We start from the raw sequence: 23,737 nt of genomic DNA, 5'->3' as shown, positions 1-23,737 counted from the left end.
GTATTTTTTTTTTTTTAATTTTAAGTAGACTCCATGCCCAATGTGGGGCTTGAAGTCACAACCCTGAGATTAAGAATCTCATGCTCTATTGACTGAGTCAGCCAGGTGCCCCAAAACAGTAATATTTTTAGAAATTTATTAGCTGAAAAGTTTATAATTTGGTTAAAGGTTGTTACTTTTGAAGATTCATTAAATGAGCCTATTAGCTTTGTTGTCTGGATTGATTACAGCATAGATTTCCAAATCTCTGAAGTTCCTTGATAAACATGAATCACTGATTAATAAAAATCTACCACCACTCTTTTGGAAAGCAAATGAAAATGCAAGAGTTGGTTACATCTTTCTTACGGTTAAAAGAAGGCACATAATGTTGTGTTAGGGGAGGTTATCAATCATTTTAAGAAATAATACTTATCACTAGTCAATAGCCATCAATTAATTTTGTACCCTTGAAGTTTACTTAAAATTTGTTTTAATGTATTAAAATGGCAAAAAGCTAGATTTGGAGATTCAAATAGTATTTCTTATAGTACTCCTGTAGATATTTTCTATACCCTCTCAACAGTCAACAAGAATAGTGTTAATAAAATGCCTACTATTTAATAATCACCTACTATGTGTTATATGTTAAATCAAGAACTTTATATTAATTCATTATATATTCATTGTATTTCATTTAATTTCTATATCAAGTTTATGATGTATGAACTCTTATATAATCTTCACTACATAGCAGAGAATACTGAGACCTAGAGAAATTAATAATTTTTTCTAGGCTACAGGACTGGTAAATGTCAGAGACAGGATATGAGTCTTGGTCTGTCTGACTCCTGAGTCTGTGTTGTTAATAATGAAGCTTTTAAAATTTCTTTTATGAAAAAGAAATGGAAAAAAGCCAATAAGACAACAATAACATTTATTTAAATTTTTAGTTCATATTAAGTTTTCATATTTTTGGAAGGAAATATATATGGGAAGTACATATACACATAGTGTACATAAATGCCACATATATAAATAAAATGCAAATATAATGACATTTTTCAATTTGGCCAAACCAGCTTTTCCCCAAAATAATGAGTGACTCCAAATCACTCTGCTAAAATCACTGGATTATACAGAAGTGCTGATGAAATGAAACCCACAGATACAGAGAACAATGCCTTTAGTTGAGGCCAAAAACAAATTTAAGAAAAATAGCACGTGAAAGTTTCACTTTGCATATAACACCCAGTGCTCCAGTTGTATGCAAACGAGAATCTTGGAACACTACATCAAAAACTAATGATGTACTGTATGGTGACTAATTTTTTTTTTTTTAAAGAAACTTTAACTATCAGTATGCAGATTTGTTTCTGAGAAAAAAGAAGTCAGACTAGCTTCCTTCTTTTCTTCCATCTTACCTTCCAGAACTCAAGACGTAAGCAGGAATATTCTTGTACCTTTTCAGCATTTGAGAGTGGGAGTGCTGGCAAGCACTTTGCACTGGACAGACTTAAGGAATGACCAGAGCTTCAAGTTATGGATATTTTTGGGCTGTCTTTCTCAACACAAACAGTTTACCTATGTTTTCATTCTTATTTCTCTAGGAGTCCTCAAGCTATGTACCGTCTCTTTTCCTTCCCACTATAGGTTAGGCTCGGTGGGCCTTGAATCTGCGGTGCCCTATCCTACTGACGGAAGCCTCGCCACAGCTGTGGAAGTTTGTCAGTGTCCTCCTGGATACACGGGCTCCTCTTGCGAAGTAAGTTTGCAGGAATAAATTCTCAACGCATTCCAAGTTCCTCGCACATTGCTTTCAATACACTGTTTTATAAGTAGTTTAGCTGTTTCATCAGTGATTGCACAAATAAATGATAGTGTTTTCCTTAAAGAAGAAACTTGAGTGTCTGCCAAAAATCATGGCTTTCAAATCGAGTACTGCTCACATTATGTCATCTTGAAATGATGTTTCTGTTTTGGATATTTTTACCTTACGACAGCTGAAAATCTGATCTTTTCCTGAGTGTTTATTTCCTATTTAATTGGTTGATAAAATAAGATGAATGATAGCAGAATCATATTTAATATTTCAAAATAATTTCCCTTCATTTCTATCTCCATACTTACCAGGAATTCGCACTGTTTTTCCCCTTGCCTCCAGTTTTTAATCTTGTGTGTCACACTCCTTCTCTACTTTATTTCTAAGAACATCAAACTGTAAGCAATTGAAGGATGCTATATTTAAAATGCCAAGAATATAATATATGGAAGAAATACTTTGATCTGGAAATTTTCCTACATGGCTTTGATTTGCTTAACACCTGAAATTTGAGATATTTGTTGCTGCCCCAATATTCTAGTTTTGTAGTAAGATTAACATTTCTTATTTAATACCACAATGTGTCATTTTAAAGTAATCATTTTCCTATACTTATATGTATTTTTTTTCAGTAGTTTGAAATTGGCTTTACTTAAAACCTGGTCAAAAAATTTTTCTGATAGAGGACATGGCTTGCAGATAAATAGAAGCTTAAATTCTTTAAAAATGGTGTCTTTAAGGAATCATTTGAGTGTACCAAGATGTTCCACTTCAACACACTATCCCATTAAACCATTTATAGAAATACTCTAGGCATTGCTCTGTTAGTTCTTTTGTGCTCTAAAATAATGCATGCCTTTAGAGGATATACAGGATTTAGAGTCATATTCATGACAAATGTGTTTTTTTTAACGAGGCTCGGATTCACCTATCTAGAAATAAAACTAAATGAAATTCATTGACATACTTGATTTTACAAAATTCATCTAAAGAAGAGAAAAATAACTGTGGAAATAAATTTGTTCTGTCAACCTAAATTTGATTTTACATTTAAAATACATGCTGTATTTGATGAAACATATTCTTTTATTAAGAGCCTACCAGTTTTTATTCAAGCCAGAAAGCTCCCTTTGAACCTTTAAGTTCCTATTTCAATTGGAATAATAAATACCTTGATTCTATTCTTCCTTTAATACTTATTCCTAGATTCATTATTCCGTGTACTCTTCTTCATCTTTATGAGTGCCAAACGTCCATTGATATAAAACTGAATATTAGAATTGTTCAGTTGGCTATGTTTTTTGCTTATTCGTTCCTCTCTTCAAAGGTATTTATTGTGAATCTTTAGTAAATTCTGTACTAGATGCTGAGGGGATTATCTGGAAGGTTACATCATAATCCCTGTCCTTAGAGAACTAACCATCTATTTAGAGAACCAGAACAAACACCTATGAAAAATTGGATCTCAGCACTAGATAATTAAAGGACCGGTAAGTGGTACAGAACGTAAGTGTAATAATCATTCAAAGAGATGAGCAGTTCCGGTACAGCGCAGTGTCACTGAAAGTATCCCTGCGTGCAAAAACCTCAAATTGGATGCTAAATTAATGGTAACAATTAGGTAGAAAGAGAGAAGCATGAAAGAGTCAAAGAAACAGAGGAGGGAAAGTGAAAGCTTCCTGTGATTCTTACACAATAATTGTTTGATAAATAAAGGTGTTTGGAAGCCCATAAAGGAATTTAGTTGAATCAGGAGAAAATGAATTCTGGAACTCCAGGATTTCTCTCTTTTTCATTTTTTCCACTAACAATTCCTTCCTTTCCTCATCAAAAGGTCCAATTTTTAGACTTGCTATTATTCATTCCTATCCTTTCCTGATTTTATTTGCTTTTTATTGAGTTCATAAGGCCAGTCACACTAGCTTTGCTATCACCAATATCCACAAACCACTTAAGAGCTAAGTAAACTACAAAGACTAGAATGTCATAATTCTTGGTTGCCAAAAAACAGGTCAAACCTCTCGTTATGGTATCATTCTCTTTTACTTTATTTGGGGCCAAAATGTTGATTCAAAATCTTGTTTTCTCATTTCTACCCAACTTCTCATAAATCACTCCACAGTTTAATCTTTCAAATATTTTCTGACTTTCCTGGTACCATCATAATTCATTTTATTTCACAGGTGAGACAGGTGAGCAAATCAAAGCAAAATGAGATACTGAAAAAGAAGTACTTTAATTCAAATCTTAGCTTTCTTTTCTATAAGATGGGAATAATATTAACTATGTCATGGAAGTGTTAATATATTTTTTAACTGATACTGATAATCATATATTTTGATACCATCAAGACCCTTGATATGAATGATAAGGTGATGAATAATACAGATATGGTCCCTGCCCTCAAGGACATTACCTTGAGTGGTGGCTAGATAACATGCCAGAGAACAAATTTAAATAAATATAATAAATGCCATGAAGAAAATTCACAAGGTATCTTGATACAACTACTAAGGAAGGGTGTTAGAGGAGTAGATAAGAAGGGCTACTTTAAGAAAGGTTGTCAGGAGAGGCTCTCTGAAGTGGAAATATATAATCTGAGTGTTGAAGAATGAGAAAGTCAGCTTCGTAGAAGAAGCTGGAAGTGTATGAGGAGGGAGTGGAAAGGAGCTTTTTGGAGTCCACAAGGACCTGAAAGATGGCAAAGATGCCTAAACCTTAGTAAGAAAGGGAGAGAGTGATATGAGGCATGATTCGAAGAACCAGACCATTCAGAGCTTGGCCTGCATTATAACAATGTAGGATTTTATTCTAAGTGCAATAGAAATTGATGAGAATATTTTAAGGTGGGTAGTTGCATGATCTGTGTTTTATTATATAAAGAAGTTTTTATGGCTCCAGTCTGAAGAACACAAAATAGGAAGGCAAGAATGAGAGGAAGAATAGTTCATATGCTACTGTGATAGAGCACGCTATTACAGTAGACTATACTGTTGTGGTTGATTGTAGGCTAATGGCAGAGGATGGAGAAGGATATGGGTTTACTCTGTATCTATTTTGGTGGTAGAACCAGTAGGATTTGTTGATACTTTACATACCAAGGGAGAGTTTAAAGAACTGAGGAGTTTAAGAATGAGTCATAAATTACCAGCTTGAACAATTGGATATGATGTCATTTACTGAGCTGGGGAAGACTGGGGAGGAATAGCTGTGGGGAGAGGACAGAATCAATAATAGTCCATCTTAGAAATACAGGGTTTGAGAAGTGTCAAGTATAGATGTGAATGTACATAGAATATGCAGGTCTTGAATTTGAAATACCTTTCGGGTCTAGAGATATGTATTTGGAAGCGATCATCAACCATGGGACTGAATAAAATTACCTAGGAGACAGTGTGATGAGAAAGAGAAAGTGATCAAGAGAAAAGCTCCTCGGAATTCCTGACAGTGAGAAGTTGGGTTAAAGTGGAGGAGCAAGCAAAGAGCTACGGCGGAAGTGGAACTGTGATATCGTGGAAATTGAGAGAAGAGGGCATTTGAAGGCGAGAGGAATCAGCTAAGCCATGTGTTGATGAGAGGTCAGGCAATCATAGAATTGTCCACTGGCTTTGGCTACCAGGGATGTGGTAATATAGCCAAAGTGTTTTAACTGAGTGGCGACAGCACAAGACAGAGCAGAATGAAATGATGCATGAGAGTGAAGTAAGGAAGAAAAGACCTTTTTATTAGTTACACTAAAAAGAAAAAAGAAAAACAGGTGGGTAACTGGAAGTTATGGGATATTAAGGAAATAATTTCATCACATTAAGGAAGTAATATTGTCACTCTAGTTAGTTAATTTTTAATGGGGATACTGGATCATATTTTTGAGCTGATAGTAGTGATCTGGTAGAAAAGAAAGCTATTATTGTTGCAGCCCAGAGAGAGAGAATACTGGAAAGACAACAGATAATGGAATGCAGATTACAAGTATGGTAATACTCCTTTGAGAGGAGTAAGAATCCCACATGCCCCACCCCATTGTTCTAGAGGGGAATATGGAGAGTGGAGATACAAATGGAGAAATTGTTGATGCTTTTGGACTCAATGGGGATATATATGAGTAGTACATTTGCAGAGTATACAGAAAGCTTATGAATGACAATTCAATGAATCTATGTCCTAAAACAGTTAATCAGTTATCTCCCTGTTATCAACACCCTTAACTTCTACCCTTTCTGGGTCTGCTGCTTCACCAGTTTTTAGAAATACATATTACAGAAGGATATTTCTTCTACAATGAAGCGAGGGTGACAAGGACTTTAATGAGGAGAAATTATAAGAAAGGGATAGAAAATCAATACCTTTTTTGTACTAACCAAATTGAGAGGAAAGTCATTTTTGCTTCCCTTTCAGATGTGAAGTATCAGCAGACCCCTTTTTTATATGTTTGTTATTGATGTTCAAATTTAAGAGTCTTCATACCCTGAGGCAGAAAGAACATTTCCAACAGTACACAACACAATTTTCTATACTTTATTACTTTAGTGGTTTTTCTCGTTTCCATTTTCAACTGGAGAAAAAAGGGGGGTCTTTTCATGATATATTACGTTATGGTTAACCATCCCGTAATATAATGAATAACCCACAAAATACAGCTCTAACTTGAGGGAGACCACAAGCTTCTAGAGGGCAGTTGTGTTTGCACCCCCCCCCCCATTTTGCATCCCGTACAGTTCATATCAACCCCCATGGAAGGGAAACTTCATCAAGGTTGATGGTGGATCTAGAGTTGGTACTGATACCAAGTTCTATTTCTTTGAATCAGAATTCCATTTTTGTATGATACAGTATTCCACACTTTAAAAAGGGAATGAGGAGTATAACTAGAGTTCTGATAGAATAATGCAATAAAATATCAAGGGAATATGTGGTAAATAAATCCTGAATTATTTAATGTCATTTGGAGAAAACGTACTAGGATGTGGGGAATTGAGAAGGAAAGAGGTGAATTCTTCATGTGTAGAAGTCAGCTGTGTATGTGATCATGTTGGGGGGGGCACTACCTTTCTTCCAAATGATTGCCAGGTGACCAAGTTTAGGGCAGTTCTATGTGGGTAAAGGAACACATTCCAGGAAAATCGACATTGACTGGGATGACATTAGGTGCTCTCTTCGGCTGAGGTTCTCTGAAAGTCCTTTTGTGTCTGCTGCCTTTTTTCAGTAATTTTTCTCCTATTTTCCTATCTGTGCTTTTTACTTTGAGACTGTCACATTTCAATTCTTTATATCTCTTCTTTATTTTACTATTTCAGAAAAGATACCAAGTTAATGCTTCCTCTAATCTCATACCTGCCAGTAACACTAAGGTCAGTAACAAGTCCCAAATGTCAGATCTAGCTCTGTAACAATGTTTCAATAATGGCAACACTTTGGTGAGCATGTTTGCTGAATGTGCTACTAAAAAGGACAAAAAAACAAAATTTAAAAAATCCCTAAGACTTGGAACCTTACCTTTCTTCCAGTCTTGCTGGCCTCAGCACAGACGAGTGAATGGAACTATTTTTGGTGGCATCTGTGAACCATGTCAGTGCTTCGGTCATGCCGAATCCTGTGATGACATCACTGGGGAATGCCTGGTAAGTGCTTTCTCCTCTGGGTATGCTGACTGGCAAGACTAAAATCAATTTAGTAGGCCCTGCAATTCAACTGTTAACTCTTGAGTTAAGAAGTGACTCAACAGGGGTCTTTATATTGAACTGAGTTGACAGCTGACAATGCTCCTTCATATGTGGTCTCCCGGACTAAAAAGTATTAGGAAATGTTTATCCATAGTAGTCTAAGAATTGAATTAGAATTAGATATATTATAATAAAATATAATGGACTGGGATACCTATCTACCATGAAGATATATGGCTTCAATCCCTTCCATAAATCGATCAAAGATAGTCTCTATTTCTATAACAGGAAATGATTTGTATCCCCATATCAAAATATAAAATGTAATTTTTATAATAGACATAATTCAGTTTTTTCCACAGTGAAAAAAATTAGGGTATGCTGTGTGTTTTTTTATTTTAAAATTTCAACAATTAAGTAAAGACAAAGTATCATATATAGATTAAGAAATAATAAATATATGTGGTACATAGTCACCAGAGCCTCTTGTCCTTGCTACAATTAAGTCTAAACTTTTCAGCAGAAGAAAATCTCTGCAAAGACCAGCACTTCCCATCCTGCTAAGAACCTCTAGATTGGAGAATGTACGCTACATAGACCATTCTGGTGAACTCAAGGGCATGTTCGTTTCATAATGTCTGACATGGCATGAAGCTTGAAGCGACACTTCTCATTTCATCAGTCTTGCAGAAACACAATTTGAAACAGTGCCAATTTAGGAGGATATCATATTCTCATTTCCCTGTAGAATTTAAGGCAGACTCTGTTATCTCTATTTCTTAATATTTTCTCTTCCTCTTGCCCAGTGTTACCCCCTTTCTCGTCCACTTAAAAGCTTCTGGGAAAAACCCCAAATGAAAATTCAGGGCTTTTGTTTTGATGCAATTTGGCATTTAGGTTTATTGATGCTCTTTCTGTTTTCTCTCTACAAGATTTTGTTTAATTGCATTGCAGAATAAAGCATGGTAGCCTTAATTTTTGGATCAGTAGATTTTCCTACTAGAAAAATAGAGAGACTAAGCAATTTTCATTTTAATTATACCACACGTCTTTTAAAATGTACCATGGGAAAAATGTTGAGTTACCTTTAAATGCTTTGCTAACATGCTTTAGGTACTATTCAGCCCAAAGCTGATATGGATTTGCTTTATTTAAATCTAAAAAGACAAACTAAACAGATCACAATACCAGACTTATAATGTTTCCAATAGTCCTATTTCATGTTGAGTTGATGAAGAGTAAATCAGATCATGCTGTTGGTCCATTTGGTTATGTGATATTTCTGAGAATGGAAGCTCCCCCTTTTTTTTAGAATAAAATAGTTTAATTCAGCATAATTTGGGGAGGAAGAAAGGAGGGAGCAACAATTTTCTGAGATCTTTTGTTGAAACCTTGTTTATTGACTCCGTTTCATGGAGAAAAAAGTAGGAGTCCACCTTCAAATAACAGAGAAAATCCTAGGGAAACAATAGAGATCTTGCAATAGAAGTAGAATCTGGTGTTTTCTCGTTTTTCCATTATGGCTGGTTAATATGTGATCATGTAAGAAGATACTTAGGGAGAATTTCAAATGCCTTTTATCTGAAATTATGTTGATAATGAAGTAAGTGCTAATACCCTACTAGTATTTGAGCATATTGTTTTGAGCATATTGTTTTTGAGCATATTGTTTCTAATATGATTCACAGAGAAAAATATTTGTTGCACATTAAAGACATTTTTAATGTTTACTTAACATGCATTTTATCTCCTTTTTTATTATGTATTTTTCCCCTAGCATTAAACAGAGAATTAATGAAATTTATAGATAAACTGCTTTTCGGTTAGCTTGGTCTGAAATATAATTAGAAATGAACTGAAATTCTTATTTTGATATCCGATCAAAATCTAGACCTCTGTTATAGTGTGGACCTATATCAAAAGGTCATTTTAACTCAAAGTACATTTGAAGTGACGCAGGAAACATTCAAAGCCACGTGGGAAGATTGTATACTTGCCCCTTCTCATTGTTATTGTCATAAGTGCTGTGAATGGAAATTTGGAAAGCATTTTAGATCAGGACACCTGTGAAAATATCCAGCCCATCAGAGAATACTTTTCATCTTTTTTTCAGTTCCGATTTCCACTGTACTGTTGTCTAATGCTGTTTCATAGGCTCACTTGCAAAAACACTCAAGTGTGAAGACTAATTTTATGATGTCCTCTAGAAGAAATAGGACATCAGTAAATATAAGCAACTTGTAGATGTTCTTTTTCTTTTAGATCAGTAGTTAAAGAAAAGGAGGCTGTCTGCATTATGCAAGATTTTCAGCGGAATTTCAGAAATACCCCTTGAAACATGGTTAAGACAATCAGTTTCATGATCTTGTTTTTTAAAATGCCTAAATCTTCGAAAGTTATAATTTGATCATGACAATATGCAAAGAATATTGCAAAAAATACACATTTTTTTTTAGTAATAGCCAACCTTAGTTAAGCTTGAAGACTGAAAGGAATTAATACAAAGATGAAGTCAAAGAGGACAAAGCCTTTCTTCACATTGGTCCGTGTTCTGTACACTCCATCTGAATACGTGCTATTTAGAAGTTAGCCTCTGCTCTCTTTGAAAAAAGGCTTGCTATATGGATTTGAGAGAGAAATTAAAGTACCTTAAAGAAAAATCTATTTTCAAGTATCAGCAGATACTAAAGAAATATCTATTCACTTGTAGTTGATGAAATTGTCATGGGATTTCAGAGCTTGAAAACTTAATAAATCATAGGATTTAACTCCCTCATTTTACAGAATGTGAGCGATTCAGAGTGCTAAATGATTGGATTTTGATTTAATATCTTCTGCTCAATAAAGAAGTTGTCCCTCTCCCCAAGGAATTTAACAAGTTCCATTTAAAACCATGTATTTATTTGTATGTTTTTATTATCCATTAATTAAATATAATTAAAATGAGCTTCTTTAAAAAATACACTGATGTAATAATATTTCAGACCTTTCATTAAATTAGGTTGGTCTTTCCAGTGGTCATCCAGATTGATAAATAATTTGCTTTATCCTTAAAGGGAATTTACATTTTCAGTATTTCTTCTGCATATTTAATTAATGGTCATAAAGATAAAGATTTTGTACCCCTAAGCTCTGATGAACTCTTTTTAACATGAGAAAAATATTTTAATTTTATATGGTTATAAAAATAAAAATGCATTTCAGTCATAATAAATCCATATTGGACAATTTTTAAAAGCAATTATATACATTTTATTGTGCCATTGGAGGGGAAACAAGTTAGGTCTACATGGTGCCAAAACATAAAAATTTATTAAATTGTGCTATTGAAAGCTTTATAGACGATTCCAGTGTTTGGTTAACTGGATTGTTCACCCTTATACCAGCCTTTGGTAAACACAGCCTAAGTTGATAAATATACTTTAACTAATATGAAGAAATCTAGATATAAATTATTGTAATTTGATTTTTTTTTTGGAAAGGACATTCGACCCAAAATTACTACTTTGTAGAAAAATGCCATTTCACTTAAAAAAAAAAAAAAGTTCTGGAGAAATTATGTGCCTTGTGGTTTCATTACATATTGATGTGTTTAAAAATCTTTCAGTATTCTCATTGTATAGTTAGGAGCCAAGCAGGCCCCTTATAGATGTAATATGTTAGTGTATTGTCCAAATCATCAGAGCCCACTGAGGTCCAAATTAATCTCTGAGATAAGAGCATCATTGTCCCAGAGGATTTGTACGAGTAGCCACTGTTCTCATTAAATCTACAGTTTTAAACTGAACAATTGGCTTTTACCTAGAATCAGCTACAATATCTACTAAACATATATAATTAGGACTCTGTAACTATGCACTTTTACACACATATGCACAATCACATGTATTTTCTATGAAAAAATTGAAAATTAACAGAAAAAAGAAATAAGATTTGTATAATGAAAAGAATTATGAGGAACTTAAGTTGTTTTTTGTTAAGTATGCATATGCTGAAACTGACATGCAGTTTATAAGCTACATCTTAGATTAATTTTCAATGCTATTTCCCAGCTGCAAAATTGACTATTTAATGTGGAAAACTATTCTTCCTAACAGGGAATAGACTAATAACTCTGTAGATCTATTTTTGGTAATATGTTGATGCTTGAGACCGAAATAATAATCTTTGATGTGCATTTCTTCCTCAGAACTGTAAGAATCACACAGGTGGTCCATACTGCAATAAATGTCTCCCTGGTTACTATGGTGATCCTAGTAAAGGAACCTCTGAAGACTGTCAGCCCTGTGCCTGTCCACTCAATATTCCATCCAATAAGTGAGTAACCAACTTACCTCTCTAATGATTTGGGCATCCAGTTCTGCAAGCGCATTTTTGATATAGAATGTTTCTTTCTCTCATCACACATAAATAAATAATAAATGTATGCATGAATTTCTCTGGAAGGTAATATGAGTTTTTCTAAATATAAAATATTTAAAGTTACTGCTAGTTATTCGGCAGAATTTTTAATATCTTAGTTCTGGTTCTGGTGATTTAATATCTAAGCGACAGAACTCAAATAGAATTTCTAAAATAACTGTAAAGGACAGACCTATTTTATACAAATGTATATACATGCCTACATGTACACACATACACACACACACACATACACATATCTTCATACATTAATAAAAAGACCACTAGTAATGGGCAGCTGGTTGACTCAGTGGTAGAAGAATGTGACTCTTGATCTTGGGGTTATGAGTTTGAGCCCCACATGGGTATAGAGTTTACTTAAGTAATTTTGGGGGCACCTGGTTGGCTCAATTGGTTAAGCGTCTGCCTTCAGCTCAGGTCATGATCCCAGGGTCCTGGTACTGAACCCTGCATTGGCTCCCTATTCTGTGGGGAGCCTGCTTCTCCCTCTCCCTCTCCCTCCTGTTCCCCGTGTTTGTGCTTTCTCTGCATCAAATAAATAAATAAATAAAATATTTAAGGTGAATACATAAATAAATGAGTAATTTTAAAAAATCACTAATACATTTACTGCTCATCTGGGTCCCAGTATCACACTGTTTATTTATGAATGTCAGGCAAGTCATAAACTTCTAGAAAAAGTAAAAGAGATCAATCTAGCTAACCTTTCAACACCCATCCTATTCCTTTGTTATCACATGGATTATCACATTATTTATCACATTATCATATGCTATCATACAGATATGATATATATGTATGACATATATATCAGTTTATCTCACTAATTATAGTGGTAATGACTATATTTGAATTGTATGAATATCAGCATATGGGTGATATAGGTACCTTATTTTGCATAAACTAAACCTTAAAAAAGATTAATGAAACTTCATACAATTTTTCCAGTCATCTAGTCTTTATTCTTTATTTTTTAAAAAATTTCTAACTATTCACCTAGAACAATAATCTTGGAATCTTGGAGAAGACTGTTAAGAGTGTGTATTTTGTCTATCTCTTCCCCTTACTTCTTAGGGGAATACTTTCTTCCAGCTTCTCTAATTCACATTCCCTCGGAGTGACCACCCTTAAACCACTACCTAAGTAAAACCCTGCCTCATAAATGTTATTATTTTAATGGGGCATAATACGTTGAACAAAAACTAGCCTTTCTGAACTAGTAAAAAATTGTAAATAATGATAATTTTAGGAGAAAGGGATCTTTTTGGAGACTCTTCTTAAGGATAAACTTAGTGCTTCCTCTGCCTTCCGCTCAGGTCATGATCCCCTCAGGCTTTCTGCTCAGCAGGAGTCTGCCCTCTCCTTCTCCGCCTCCCCCTAGTCATGCTCTCTTGCACGCACATACTCTCTCTTTCTAATAAATAATTTTTTTTAAATCTTTAAAAAATAGGTAAGCTTAGTGCTTAATAATGTCTATATTATATTAGGCACTTTCCAGCTATTTCTAAATTTTGTGATAATGCTTGAAGAACTTAAATTTTTAGTGATTTTTAAAATTAAATCTATCAGCTATAGTCTTTTAATGTAAAGGGGTTATCCAGTTAGTTATATTCTGAACAAGGTCTTACCCAAGACACTGCCAGTGAAAATGGTCTTTTTTTATAGTCAATGAGTAACCTAAGCTAAAGACAAAATTATTCTGTCCCTAAGTTTAAAAGTCTTCATGGAAATTATGGTTCCTAGTTTTCATCCCATTTGAAATCCTTATCGTCCTCTCCAACAAATCTGCTCCTTCAGAAGGAAAAAAAGAACTAACATTTAATAAGAGAAAATATTAATAACATAAATAATAATAATATAATAATAATATTTTATTAAAACAGACTACTAGGGATGACTGGGTGGCTCAGTTGATTACACATCCATCTTCGGCTCAGGTGATGATCTCAGGGTCCTGGGATTGAGCCCCATATGGGGCTCCCTGCTCAGCGGGGAGTCTGCGTTTTTCCTCCCTCTATCCTTCCCTCTGCTCATGTTTGCTCTCTCTGTCTCTGTCTCTCTCTCTCAAATAAATGAATAAAATCCTTAAAAATAAAATAAAACAGGCTACTATATTCTAGATATAGCAACATAAGTCCAATAAGGTGAATATTACCCCATTTAACAGATTAAGAAAAATTCTTCAAGTGGAAAAATAGCATTATGGAACCAATTTTGGAGCTAGAATTCCTTGATACAAATTTTGAGTTCTATACTTTCTGGCTGTGTGACTCCAAGAAAGCTACTTAAACTCTTTGCGTCTCAGTTCTTTCAACATTAGTTGTGATAATAGGACCTTCTTATAGGGTTGTTGTGAGAATTATGTAAATTAAAATTCACCAAGCACTTGAAACAATGATTGGACATGATGAGTCCAATCCAAGGACTGATTATTATTAATTTTCTCAGAGTCCTAATATTAAAGTATCAGAGTTAGAACTTTAAGTTTCAAGTCAATGTGTTTTCCAGTCCTCTGCAGTCTACATTGAGAACTTCCTTGAAGAGCACACTGAATTTTAAGTGATACCGATAAAAGCAATTAAATGGAAAATTGGGTCAATATATGTTAGTGATCAAAATATTTCCAGAGTTCAGGGCATGAGCCTGGATGGGCACAAAACTGAAGATCCTTTGGCAACAAAACATGTCAGAAAAAGAAGCTAATAGGAAATATACTGGAAAATAACAAATATAGAACAAATTAAATTTCTTCATAATCTGTTAGTCAGTCCAGTATTGGCCATAATATGGCACAACTCTTGCTTCCTGGTGTACTTGAGAAAGGGTTAGGCCACAGAATGGAGAACCTGCTCATTCACTGTGGCTGAGAGAATTCTCCAGAACCATCCAATATATGCAAAACTCAGTGTTCAACACTCACTTTCACTGAGGAAAACAGAGGTACCACATTTGGCCTCTCACTTCTTTAGCACTCCTTCCTTCTCAGGCAAAATGTCACAGTCACCAGCAGAGCTATCAATCCAGCAGAGCTGCCATTGACTGTACAGTGTCAATCCTAGCATAATACATTTGGAGAATTATGTAATTGATAGGATACGTAGATCTAATGGACTTATCCTCAAGTCTGACCTACATTACTATAAATGCAGAGGGACCATTAGAGAACTTTGCTTGGGTAATTATAGGCATTCATGGCCCATCCTTCTCTGTTTGCTGTGCTTCTACTTTAATTTTAATAATGGGTTCTAATTGTGTTCCTGAAAGGAAAGAGGATGTCCACATCACCATCCAGCAGCAACAAAGGGATTAGGTCCTAGTTCCGAGGATGGTATTTCCTCAAGTATATATATTCCAATTTTGTATAATTATGTAGATCTTGATTTAAAAAAATAGACAACTCCATAACATCTGTGACACCAAGTATTTAAAGATCCTGCAATTTTTGAGATGTCTCACTTATATTAAATAATTATTAAATAATAATTTTATCTTTAGAACAGAAAATAGAGTAGCAACCAGTTTTAAATTCCAGCTTCAAATACCACTTTTTTTTCTTCCAGGTAGAAAGAGGAGACAGTGATAATCCACTTAGTTTAAAAATGCTAGTTTTGGGTTTAAAGTTATAAAGACTTTTAAATTTAAAACAATGTGAAACAATAAGATTGTTTAGCTGTGCAATTGTGATTAGAAAAATCCTCCGTAATCTAATGACCTGAAATGCTTTATTTTGAAATCACTAAATAATGAGACAGGGAAACTCTCCATTTAAAAAATTTTTTTTTTCAAAAAGTCATTACTATTATAATCTGAGTTGAAAACTCTGAGGAATAAATTGAATGTTCACAAATAATCCAGAGGTTATTAAATAATTCACAGGTTATTAAAAAAAAAATCAGCTAAAAATCGCAGCAACCTTCATCTAGAAGTATAAGGCTTAGTGATAGTTTTGCTTTGGTGATTTATCTATTTAATCCCTGATCATAAATCTTATAGATCACAAGCATTTTGGCTCCAAATTTCTTAGATAATATTGCTAAATAAATCAAATATGTAGGGAGATAAAGATAAATTGGTATAATTATTATGATATATGAATACAGACAAGCATATAATATTTAAATTATACATATATATCAACTTCATCAACTATTCACAGTGTCCACTGTTTGCTTAGGCCTCTCATCTAGGTGATGTATGTATTTTAGTTATAGATTGTAACTAGGTAGTGAAATTTATCTCTAGAGAAGCAAATAAATATGCAAATATTTCAAATGTTTTATACTCATTAATTTCCAGTATCGCATAACTTATAAATTAAATATAATATGAAAGAGACACATGAATGTCCGCCCTTGAACACTCAGAATGTGTTTGAGTAGATAATATCACTGAAATCATTTGTATAGTAAAATTCAAGATATTCTTTCCACAAGATTAGATAGAGGGTAGGCCCTCAATAGTGGCCTATTTACTAATACCATTTTGAATACCACTTCTTTATGTGCATCAGGAATGCTAGAATTTCAATTTTTAAGAGAATGGAACACTCCTAGAACTGACTTCGAATTATTGCTGGTGTAATTAGTACTTTTTAAAAAAAGATGTTTATTTATTTATTTAACACAGAGAGGCACAGCAAGAGAGGGAACAAAGCAGGGGGAGTGGGAGAAGGACAAGCAGCCCCTCCCCGCTCCACACCCCCGCCCCGCCACTGTGCAGGGAGCCCCAGGGGCAGCTAGATCCCAGGGTTCTGGGATCCTGACCTGAGCAGAAGGCAGACGCTTAACTACTGAGCCATCCAGGCGCCCCATGTAATTAGTACTCTTAATAGAGAAATAAAACTGTTCCAAGACAGAAGGAAAATTGAAGAAAATACTCAGCAACATTCTTTAGAAATCTTTGGGTGTGTTAGATGTTTCAGAGCACTTTTGTACACATTGTTTTATGTCGCCGTGAGCAATTATGATGTATTTTACCAGTCCATCGTATGAGAAGGGAGAGCTAAACTCCAGAGAAATTAAATGCCTTGATCATGATCATTACAGCTTGCTTGTGGCAGCACCAATATTAGAACCCATATATTCTGATTCACCTCTCTGTGCTTCTTCCAAGGGGGCTATAGAAATAAAAACAATTACAGAGACATTGAAGAGAAGCAAGAAAACAAAAGGAAAGAAAAGAAAATTAACACAACTTCATGTTAGACACACTGCAAATATTCATCATAGGAAACGATCCCAGGGTTTGGCAACAGTTATGCTAACACAAATGTAAGGGATTAGGCATGATGAGATAATGCAGGTTTAATTAACAAGTAATGAAATACCTTAAAATGGAAACAATTCAGCATATTTTGCCAAGAACAATCTAAAGTGTTATTAAATGGCAACTACAGTTTATTGTGGCACTTTGTGACATGCTTGCTTTCATACTTGATCAGTGTGAAAGTCTTTACTAGGTCGATCATATTCTTTTGTTTTGCCAAATGAGAAACTCAAGTTCAGAGAACAGAGACCATCCAAAGACATAGAGTAGTTGGATGGGAAAATAACCCAGTTCTAATGACAAAATTCAGGGATGGACATTAAATCAGATTTCATATCATCTGATTATGATATATGAATACAGAATAAAATTATTAAATTAAAGGTAATTAAAGAAATACATGTGTTTGCTCAACGGTTCTCCTGAGAATAAAGACAGAGATCATTGACCTGAAAGAAGAAAACCTTACAGAGATACTTCAGAATTTCATGGAGTCCAAACCACAGCCACCATGTAAAGGAGTTTTCCCTTTGTTTTTCTCCCTTCCCTCTGTGTCCTCTACTCCTTGGGCAGCTGTGACTGGTCATTCTCACTGCCCTTCATGCACCTTCCAAGACACACAGCATCTTCTTCCTTCTGGGTTCTCTTTCCCTGACCCGAATGTTCCAGGTTACAGTTGGTTAGCAGGAGTCCTGCTCCCCTATTGTACACACAAACGTAGAAGACGCCCTGATTTTATGACCCTGATTTTATAGTGCTGGAAATTTTGTGCTGGTGGCGAAAGGGGTGCTTTCTTCATATCACATCACAGTCCCAAAAGGTGGTGCAGTTCCCTCTTGCATTAGCTGTGCGAAAGCTCAAAGCTATATGTTGACTGCCACTTTCAAAAGAACATACCTAATGATATGTATATATTTTGTGCTTTAAATATACCCTTGATTTTATCTAATTTTTGTGTTTGTTCTCTTGAACCTTAAAGTACCATTTTATCTTAATGTACATATTTTGACAGGTAGAATTAAATTCTTTTTGGAACAAGGCCAGTTGTATTTTTATGTATATATCCACGTGTGTTAACACAAACACCTGTATTTGCATAGATATTCATATATATATATATATATACACACATAAACATACACAGATTACATACCTATAAATGGATCATTATAAATCTAAGAATCTACAAGTGGAGAAAGACAACTATCATATGATCTCCCTGATATGAGGAAGTGGTGATGCAACATGGGGGCTTAAGTGGGTAAGAGAAGAATAAATGAAACAAGATGGGATTGGGAGGGAGACAAACCATAAGTGACTCTTAATCTCACAAAACAAACTGAGGGTTGCTGTGGGGAGGGGGGTTGGGAGAAGGGGGGTGGGGTTATGGACATTGGGGAGGGTATGTGCTATGATGAGTGCTGTGAAGTGTGTAAACCTGGCGATTCACAGACCTGTACCCCTGGGGATAAAAATATATTATATGTTTATAAAAAATTAAAAATTAAAAAAAAATCTAAGAATCTATGTTCAGCCATTAAAAAGAACTATTTCCATGTGCAGGTCCTTATTAGGTAGTCGACCAGTAGCTTCTCATCCTCCTCCTATTTGTGGAAAACGCCTGCTGTTCTTAGATCCCATGTGTCTTCTGTGGCATGAAGTGGATAATTCAGGAAGCAGAACACAATCTCTCTTCTGATGTAGAGCTAGCCAGCTAGAGTGAAGTGACATAATCTTGGAATCACTGGAAGTCAACAATGATCTTACAGTTCCCTCTTTCTGTCACAGAATAGCTTCATATTTTGGCCAAAATCAGTGTCAAGTTGCTTGCTACCTTTGCCAAAATAAATTCCGTAGACATTTTCTGTTGTACATGTTTAATTCCCATTTTCTTTTTATTTTTGTTGTTGAATGTCCTCTTCCCTATAGTGGTAACTGTAATTATAGCGGCAAGGGAGGAGACCTTCAGTTTATGTTGTTTAAAGAATATTGAATCACAAATACATAATTTATGAGGATGTTTTATTTAGATGCATCATGTCAAGTGATGTATTACCAAAAGTTTAAACTTATTTAATTCTTACCAGTAGAATGAATGCTGGCTGGTTACAGGGAAAGGAGAATGTCAAATTAGAAATGAGAAGTCCAATATATGTTTATAAAAAATAAAAAACTAAAAAAAAAAAAAGAAAAGAAATGAGAAGTCCTAGATTCCACACTAAAGTCTCCTGGATATTAGCTGTGACCTTGGGCAAGACAAATGATGCCTGCCCCAACCTGCTTATAAGATTTTTGTGCAAATGTGATAAAATTATTAATAAAAGTCCTCTGAAAATGTAGAGAGCTAGTCAAATCCAGTATATTGTTATTCCTTATTTTTTTTCCTGAAAAATTACTGATTTTTGTCAGTAGGTGCATTTTACTTTACTCCTGTTGGTTTTAACTGACACATGAGTATATTTAAGAATTTGAAATCTATTTTATAGTTTTAAAGTGTCAGAAACCCTGTCAAGCACCTTTGACATGACTTATGGTAAACTGATTTAGGATTTTAAAAAATAATTGGTATGGTTTTCTTTCAATCACTGGAGTCCCATATGAGTGAGAGACCTGGGGCTTTTAGTTAGAGTCATTTTGTCCCTAGACAATGAGACAGTTATAGAATGCCAGTTTTAAAATAAGACATACATGTATTCCAAAGATTTGTCAAAAATCCAGTCTCCTCTTTTATGTCTGGAAACAATAGCAAATCACAGGGTGAGAAGGGGAAAAAAAATCTATTTCCATTTTTACATGGGCCTTGTTTTCTCCTATCCAGTCATTCACCTGCCAAGAAAATCATACCTGGGGAGGTCCTTTTGGGGGCAGGTACCAGGCTGCTGTCCAAAAGATAGCCCTCCTCTCCCTGAGCACAATCTGGTTGACTCAGTTCCGTTGCTTGTGGCAGCCTCCCCAACCCCTTAACATGGTGTTCTTTTATCCGGGTGATATTTGTAATTCAAGGTAGCCCAACCCAGGCTTCCCCCCAGCATTACCTCAACAGATTCATTTTGACTTTTCCACTAAGTTGAAATGTTTTAAATGATAGAAGTCCTTGGTTCTAATAGTTTGCTACTATCAAAAAAAAAAGGTGATTATTAAATCTTTGCAGGACTGCTCTGAATTAAGCCAGAGGAGTAATATTCAGAAATGGTACCTGTGATCTGACCTGCACAAAAGTCAAGGAAGGATTCCAAAGGCATTCGAGTGTCAGGAGCAGAACAAGATCAGGACTTGCAGCGTTTAATTTGCTGTTCGCTCATTAACATTCATTTAGCATCAAGCAAGCCTCTATTGAATTGTCCTGTCATATATAAAACAGAAAAGAAGTCTATTTAGGGAAAATATAATGGGAGAGAGACTAATGGGGAACATTTTATATTAAAATGGTAGAGCAGCAGAACTCACAGAATTCAGAAGCGTTGATGGCCTTTCAGAGAGCGAGCATGTCAGTCTTGGGGTAGGAGTTCACGCGTGAGGGGTGCCTCTCACAAGGCAAAGAAGTATGTCTAGGCTCGTACATGTTTTTGAAGGCTGGCATGTAATTCTGTAATCACTCTGCTGGATCCTAATTTGGTCTTCAGATCCATTACTTCAGACCCAAACTGGAAATATGTACAAAGAGAGTGATCAACTTCAGAACACCAGAAGATGTGTGATGGCAAGGTTTTGGGGGATGGCTTAGTTGATTGTATTTTTAAGCAGAATCTGCATGCTTTGTCTCTTCTGAAAACTTTTTGAAGGATTTCACCTGCCTTAATAGCATCCCCATGGGTCCACACAGGCAGCCTCTTATGCATATGCACGCATGCTTGCATATGTACCCGCACACCCACACACACCTCCACACACACAGTACCAGGACTGAAAGTAGGAGACCCATCACAACCACCACTACCACCACTACTTCCAAGATCGCATACTGAGTTTTTCAGGATCTCTAACAGAATTTTCTGAGCTGCTTCAAATTCAGAAGGATTTTGGCGAGAAAGAAATTATATGATGCCATGTCTTGCCAGGCCTGGGCAATCCGTACAAAACGACTCTATAGTGCCACTTGCTCCTGATGATCACAGACCCAGAACAGTCAAAAGTCAGTTAATAATATGCCACAAGGCTCCTGCTCTCCACTGGGCTATATTCCCGTCTGCAGAAATGGCAATGTCATTTCATCCTCGATTGGCCAGGCCCTCATCTCCATCTGTGAGACAAGAATGACCAGCCTGTGTTCCCTTCGTCACAGCAGTCCTGGAGATGCAGAGATGAAAACATGCTGCTAATGACTTTGTGTATATGCTTCTTCCTTGTCTCTGTTGTTCCCCGACAACATCAACACAGCTTTAGCCCAACGTGCCGTTTAGACCGAAGTCTCGGAATGATCTGTGATGCTTGCCCTGTTGGGTACTCAGGACCACGCTGTGAGAGGTAAGCATGGACTGCACCGTCTTTCACGAGGATTTCTACCTTGGGAGGTATAAAACCACAGGCATTATCATCCTTCTCACTATTTCAGAAACACCGCCACACTTGGTGAGGTGAAATAAAGTTTCTCACTGTACTTGTCAAACACATGCATTTTATTTTTATAGTTTATTTATTCTCTAGAAATTGCTCTATAAATCTCCATTCACTCAGAGAGTGTTTGATGAATGTTTTAATCTTAAAGGTTAAGCATTAACCTACAATCTTTCTAGAAAGTACTGCTCAAGTGGAAAGTCATGCACTTTAAGATTTATCTCACTGTCCATGTTGCACCATTTATTTTTCATAATTAGTTTTTTGTTCTTAAAATGTGGCTTAAATGTGTAGTTCATAGTTCAGCAAGGGGTCCATAATTTACCTTAAATGTATTTGAAAATAGAAAGAAAACGTGATTTATTATCATGATGTCTAGCCTCTTCTAATTAATTCTAAGCCTGTATTTTAATTCCTGTTGATTTTACTAGGTTGTTTTGCAGTGGAACCAGGAATATTATTGTATGTAATTTGTGTGGGGTTTTTTTTCCCCCTGAACTATTTTTGAAGGAAACGTTCTTCTGTATTTCAGTCCCAGTATAAAAATGGTACAAAATTCTCCCATGGTATCATTGACAAGTACACCAACATCTTTCCAGTTTAGCCCTGGGAGTCATCCCTTTTGCTGCCATTACTGGGGAATGAGGAAAGCAGAGGAGGTGACCTGACCTGCTTTTACCGATGATCACCAAGGCAGACACCACAGAGGGCTATTGCTGCCTCTCCTTTCCTGTCCTCTTGTCCCCCTAGTTCAGCCAGGGTGCATAAAGTTAATGAAGCAGGACCCAATCACCAGAAGAAAGAATAGAGTTTAGCCAATAGCTAGCCATCTGTGGACGAGGTGCCAGGGACAGTTCCTAGCAGCAGCAAGCATGAGTGAGCATGGCAACATCTGTAGATGAGTAAAGGAAGAATAGAACTGAAACAGGGAGGATTTATATGCAACTGAGGAACTGGAGGTCTTTGTATTAATAAGAAAAGAAAAGAAAAACCTGGAGGGTACGTGTATATTACTTGTATGTTACTTACTATAATCGTAGGACACATCATTGCCGAAGACAGACTTACATCAAATGCCTAACCCCCTGGCTCACTACGGGCAGTCTTTTTTTTTTTTTTTTTTTTTTTTAACAACTGGAAAATGATAGCTGCTCTCTCACAGAATGCCATTAAATCACTTATCTAGGTGAGCATAGTCTCTGATGTATTTATGCTTCGTGCTCTGTATTTTCTGTACATGGTAGACAACCCTTTTTGAACCAGGTACAGCTAAACGTTCTGCATTTTATTTAACAAAACATCAGCTTAGCATCTATCATGTGCCAGGCACGGGGCTTGAAGTAGGATACAAACAGATGCCTTGTACTGTCCTTACCTTCAAGCAGCTCACATCGCTAAAGTGAACGAGAATGGTGGAAGGTATTCTGGAGACAATTCTAATCTGAATAATCAAAGTTGCTGAGGAAAGAAATACCTGATAGTGAGCATGATTTTCTGTTTAAAATCTTTATTAAGCGGCTTTAAAAAAAAAAAATCGAAACGGACATATGCTGCTTCTAAAATGGCATATCTTCTCTCCAGTTCAAGTTTTTTGGTCAAAAATCATCTTAAATTATTACTATATGGAAGATGGAATATTGTTTTTTTTTTCTAGCCAGAATTTGGATTAGGGTTTTCCAGGAATATTTAGGGTTTATCATTTCTGTGTATTTATATGAGCTCAGAAGTCCATGATTAGAGGAATTCAAAGTATTAGGGGAGACATTTTTGAGGATGTGCAGGGTGAGGTGGAAGGCGAGGCAAGTACAGCTCAGAGGAAGAAGAGGAGCCTGGTTGCATTGAAAATCTTGTAATCAAAACTATTCTGCAAGTGATTGGTGTAATCAGTCTGTGCACATCATCTACATAAAATCAGCATTGGAAAAGTAGAGCAGTGTTTCCCAAACTGTAGATGTTTTTGAAATAGAGTTCTGTGATCACATAAGTATATGAAGTATCTCTTAGCATGTTAAAAGTTCTGACATGTCCTGGATGG

General features: G+C 35.5%; 1 protein-coding gene across 5 annotated transcripts in view; it reads left to right on the top strand.

Moving 5' to 3' along the window:
• The window catches only part of LOC116588466 (laminin subunit alpha-2), a 640,912-nt gene that overhangs the window by 354,272 nt on the left and 262,903 nt on the right, over positions 1-23,737 (top strand). For 3 of the 5 annotated variants that reach the window (XM_032339558.1, XM_032339559.1, XM_032339557.1), the window contains exons 15-19: positions 1,633-1,744; positions 7,096-7,149; positions 7,306-7,419; positions 11,651-11,778; positions 21,526-21,612. In XM_032339558.1, coding sequence (XP_032195449.1) covers positions 1,633-1,744; positions 7,096-7,149; positions 7,306-7,419; positions 11,651-11,778; positions 21,526-21,612 — 495 coding nt within the window. The remainder of the gene's footprint in view (positions 1-1,632; positions 1,745-7,095; positions 7,150-7,305; positions 7,420-11,650; positions 11,779-21,525; positions 21,613-23,737) is intronic. The other 2 variants (XM_032339561.1, XM_032339560.1) reach the window with 1 other exon arrangement.

This window comes from Mustela erminea, chromosome 4, assembly GCF_009829155.1.
Source record: "Mustela erminea isolate mMusErm1 chromosome 4, mMusErm1.Pri, whole genome shotgun sequence".
Taxonomy (NCBI): domain Eukaryota; kingdom Metazoa; phylum Chordata; class Mammalia; order Carnivora; family Mustelidae; genus Mustela; species Mustela erminea.
This window is presented reverse-complemented; position numbering and strand designations above follow the sequence as displayed.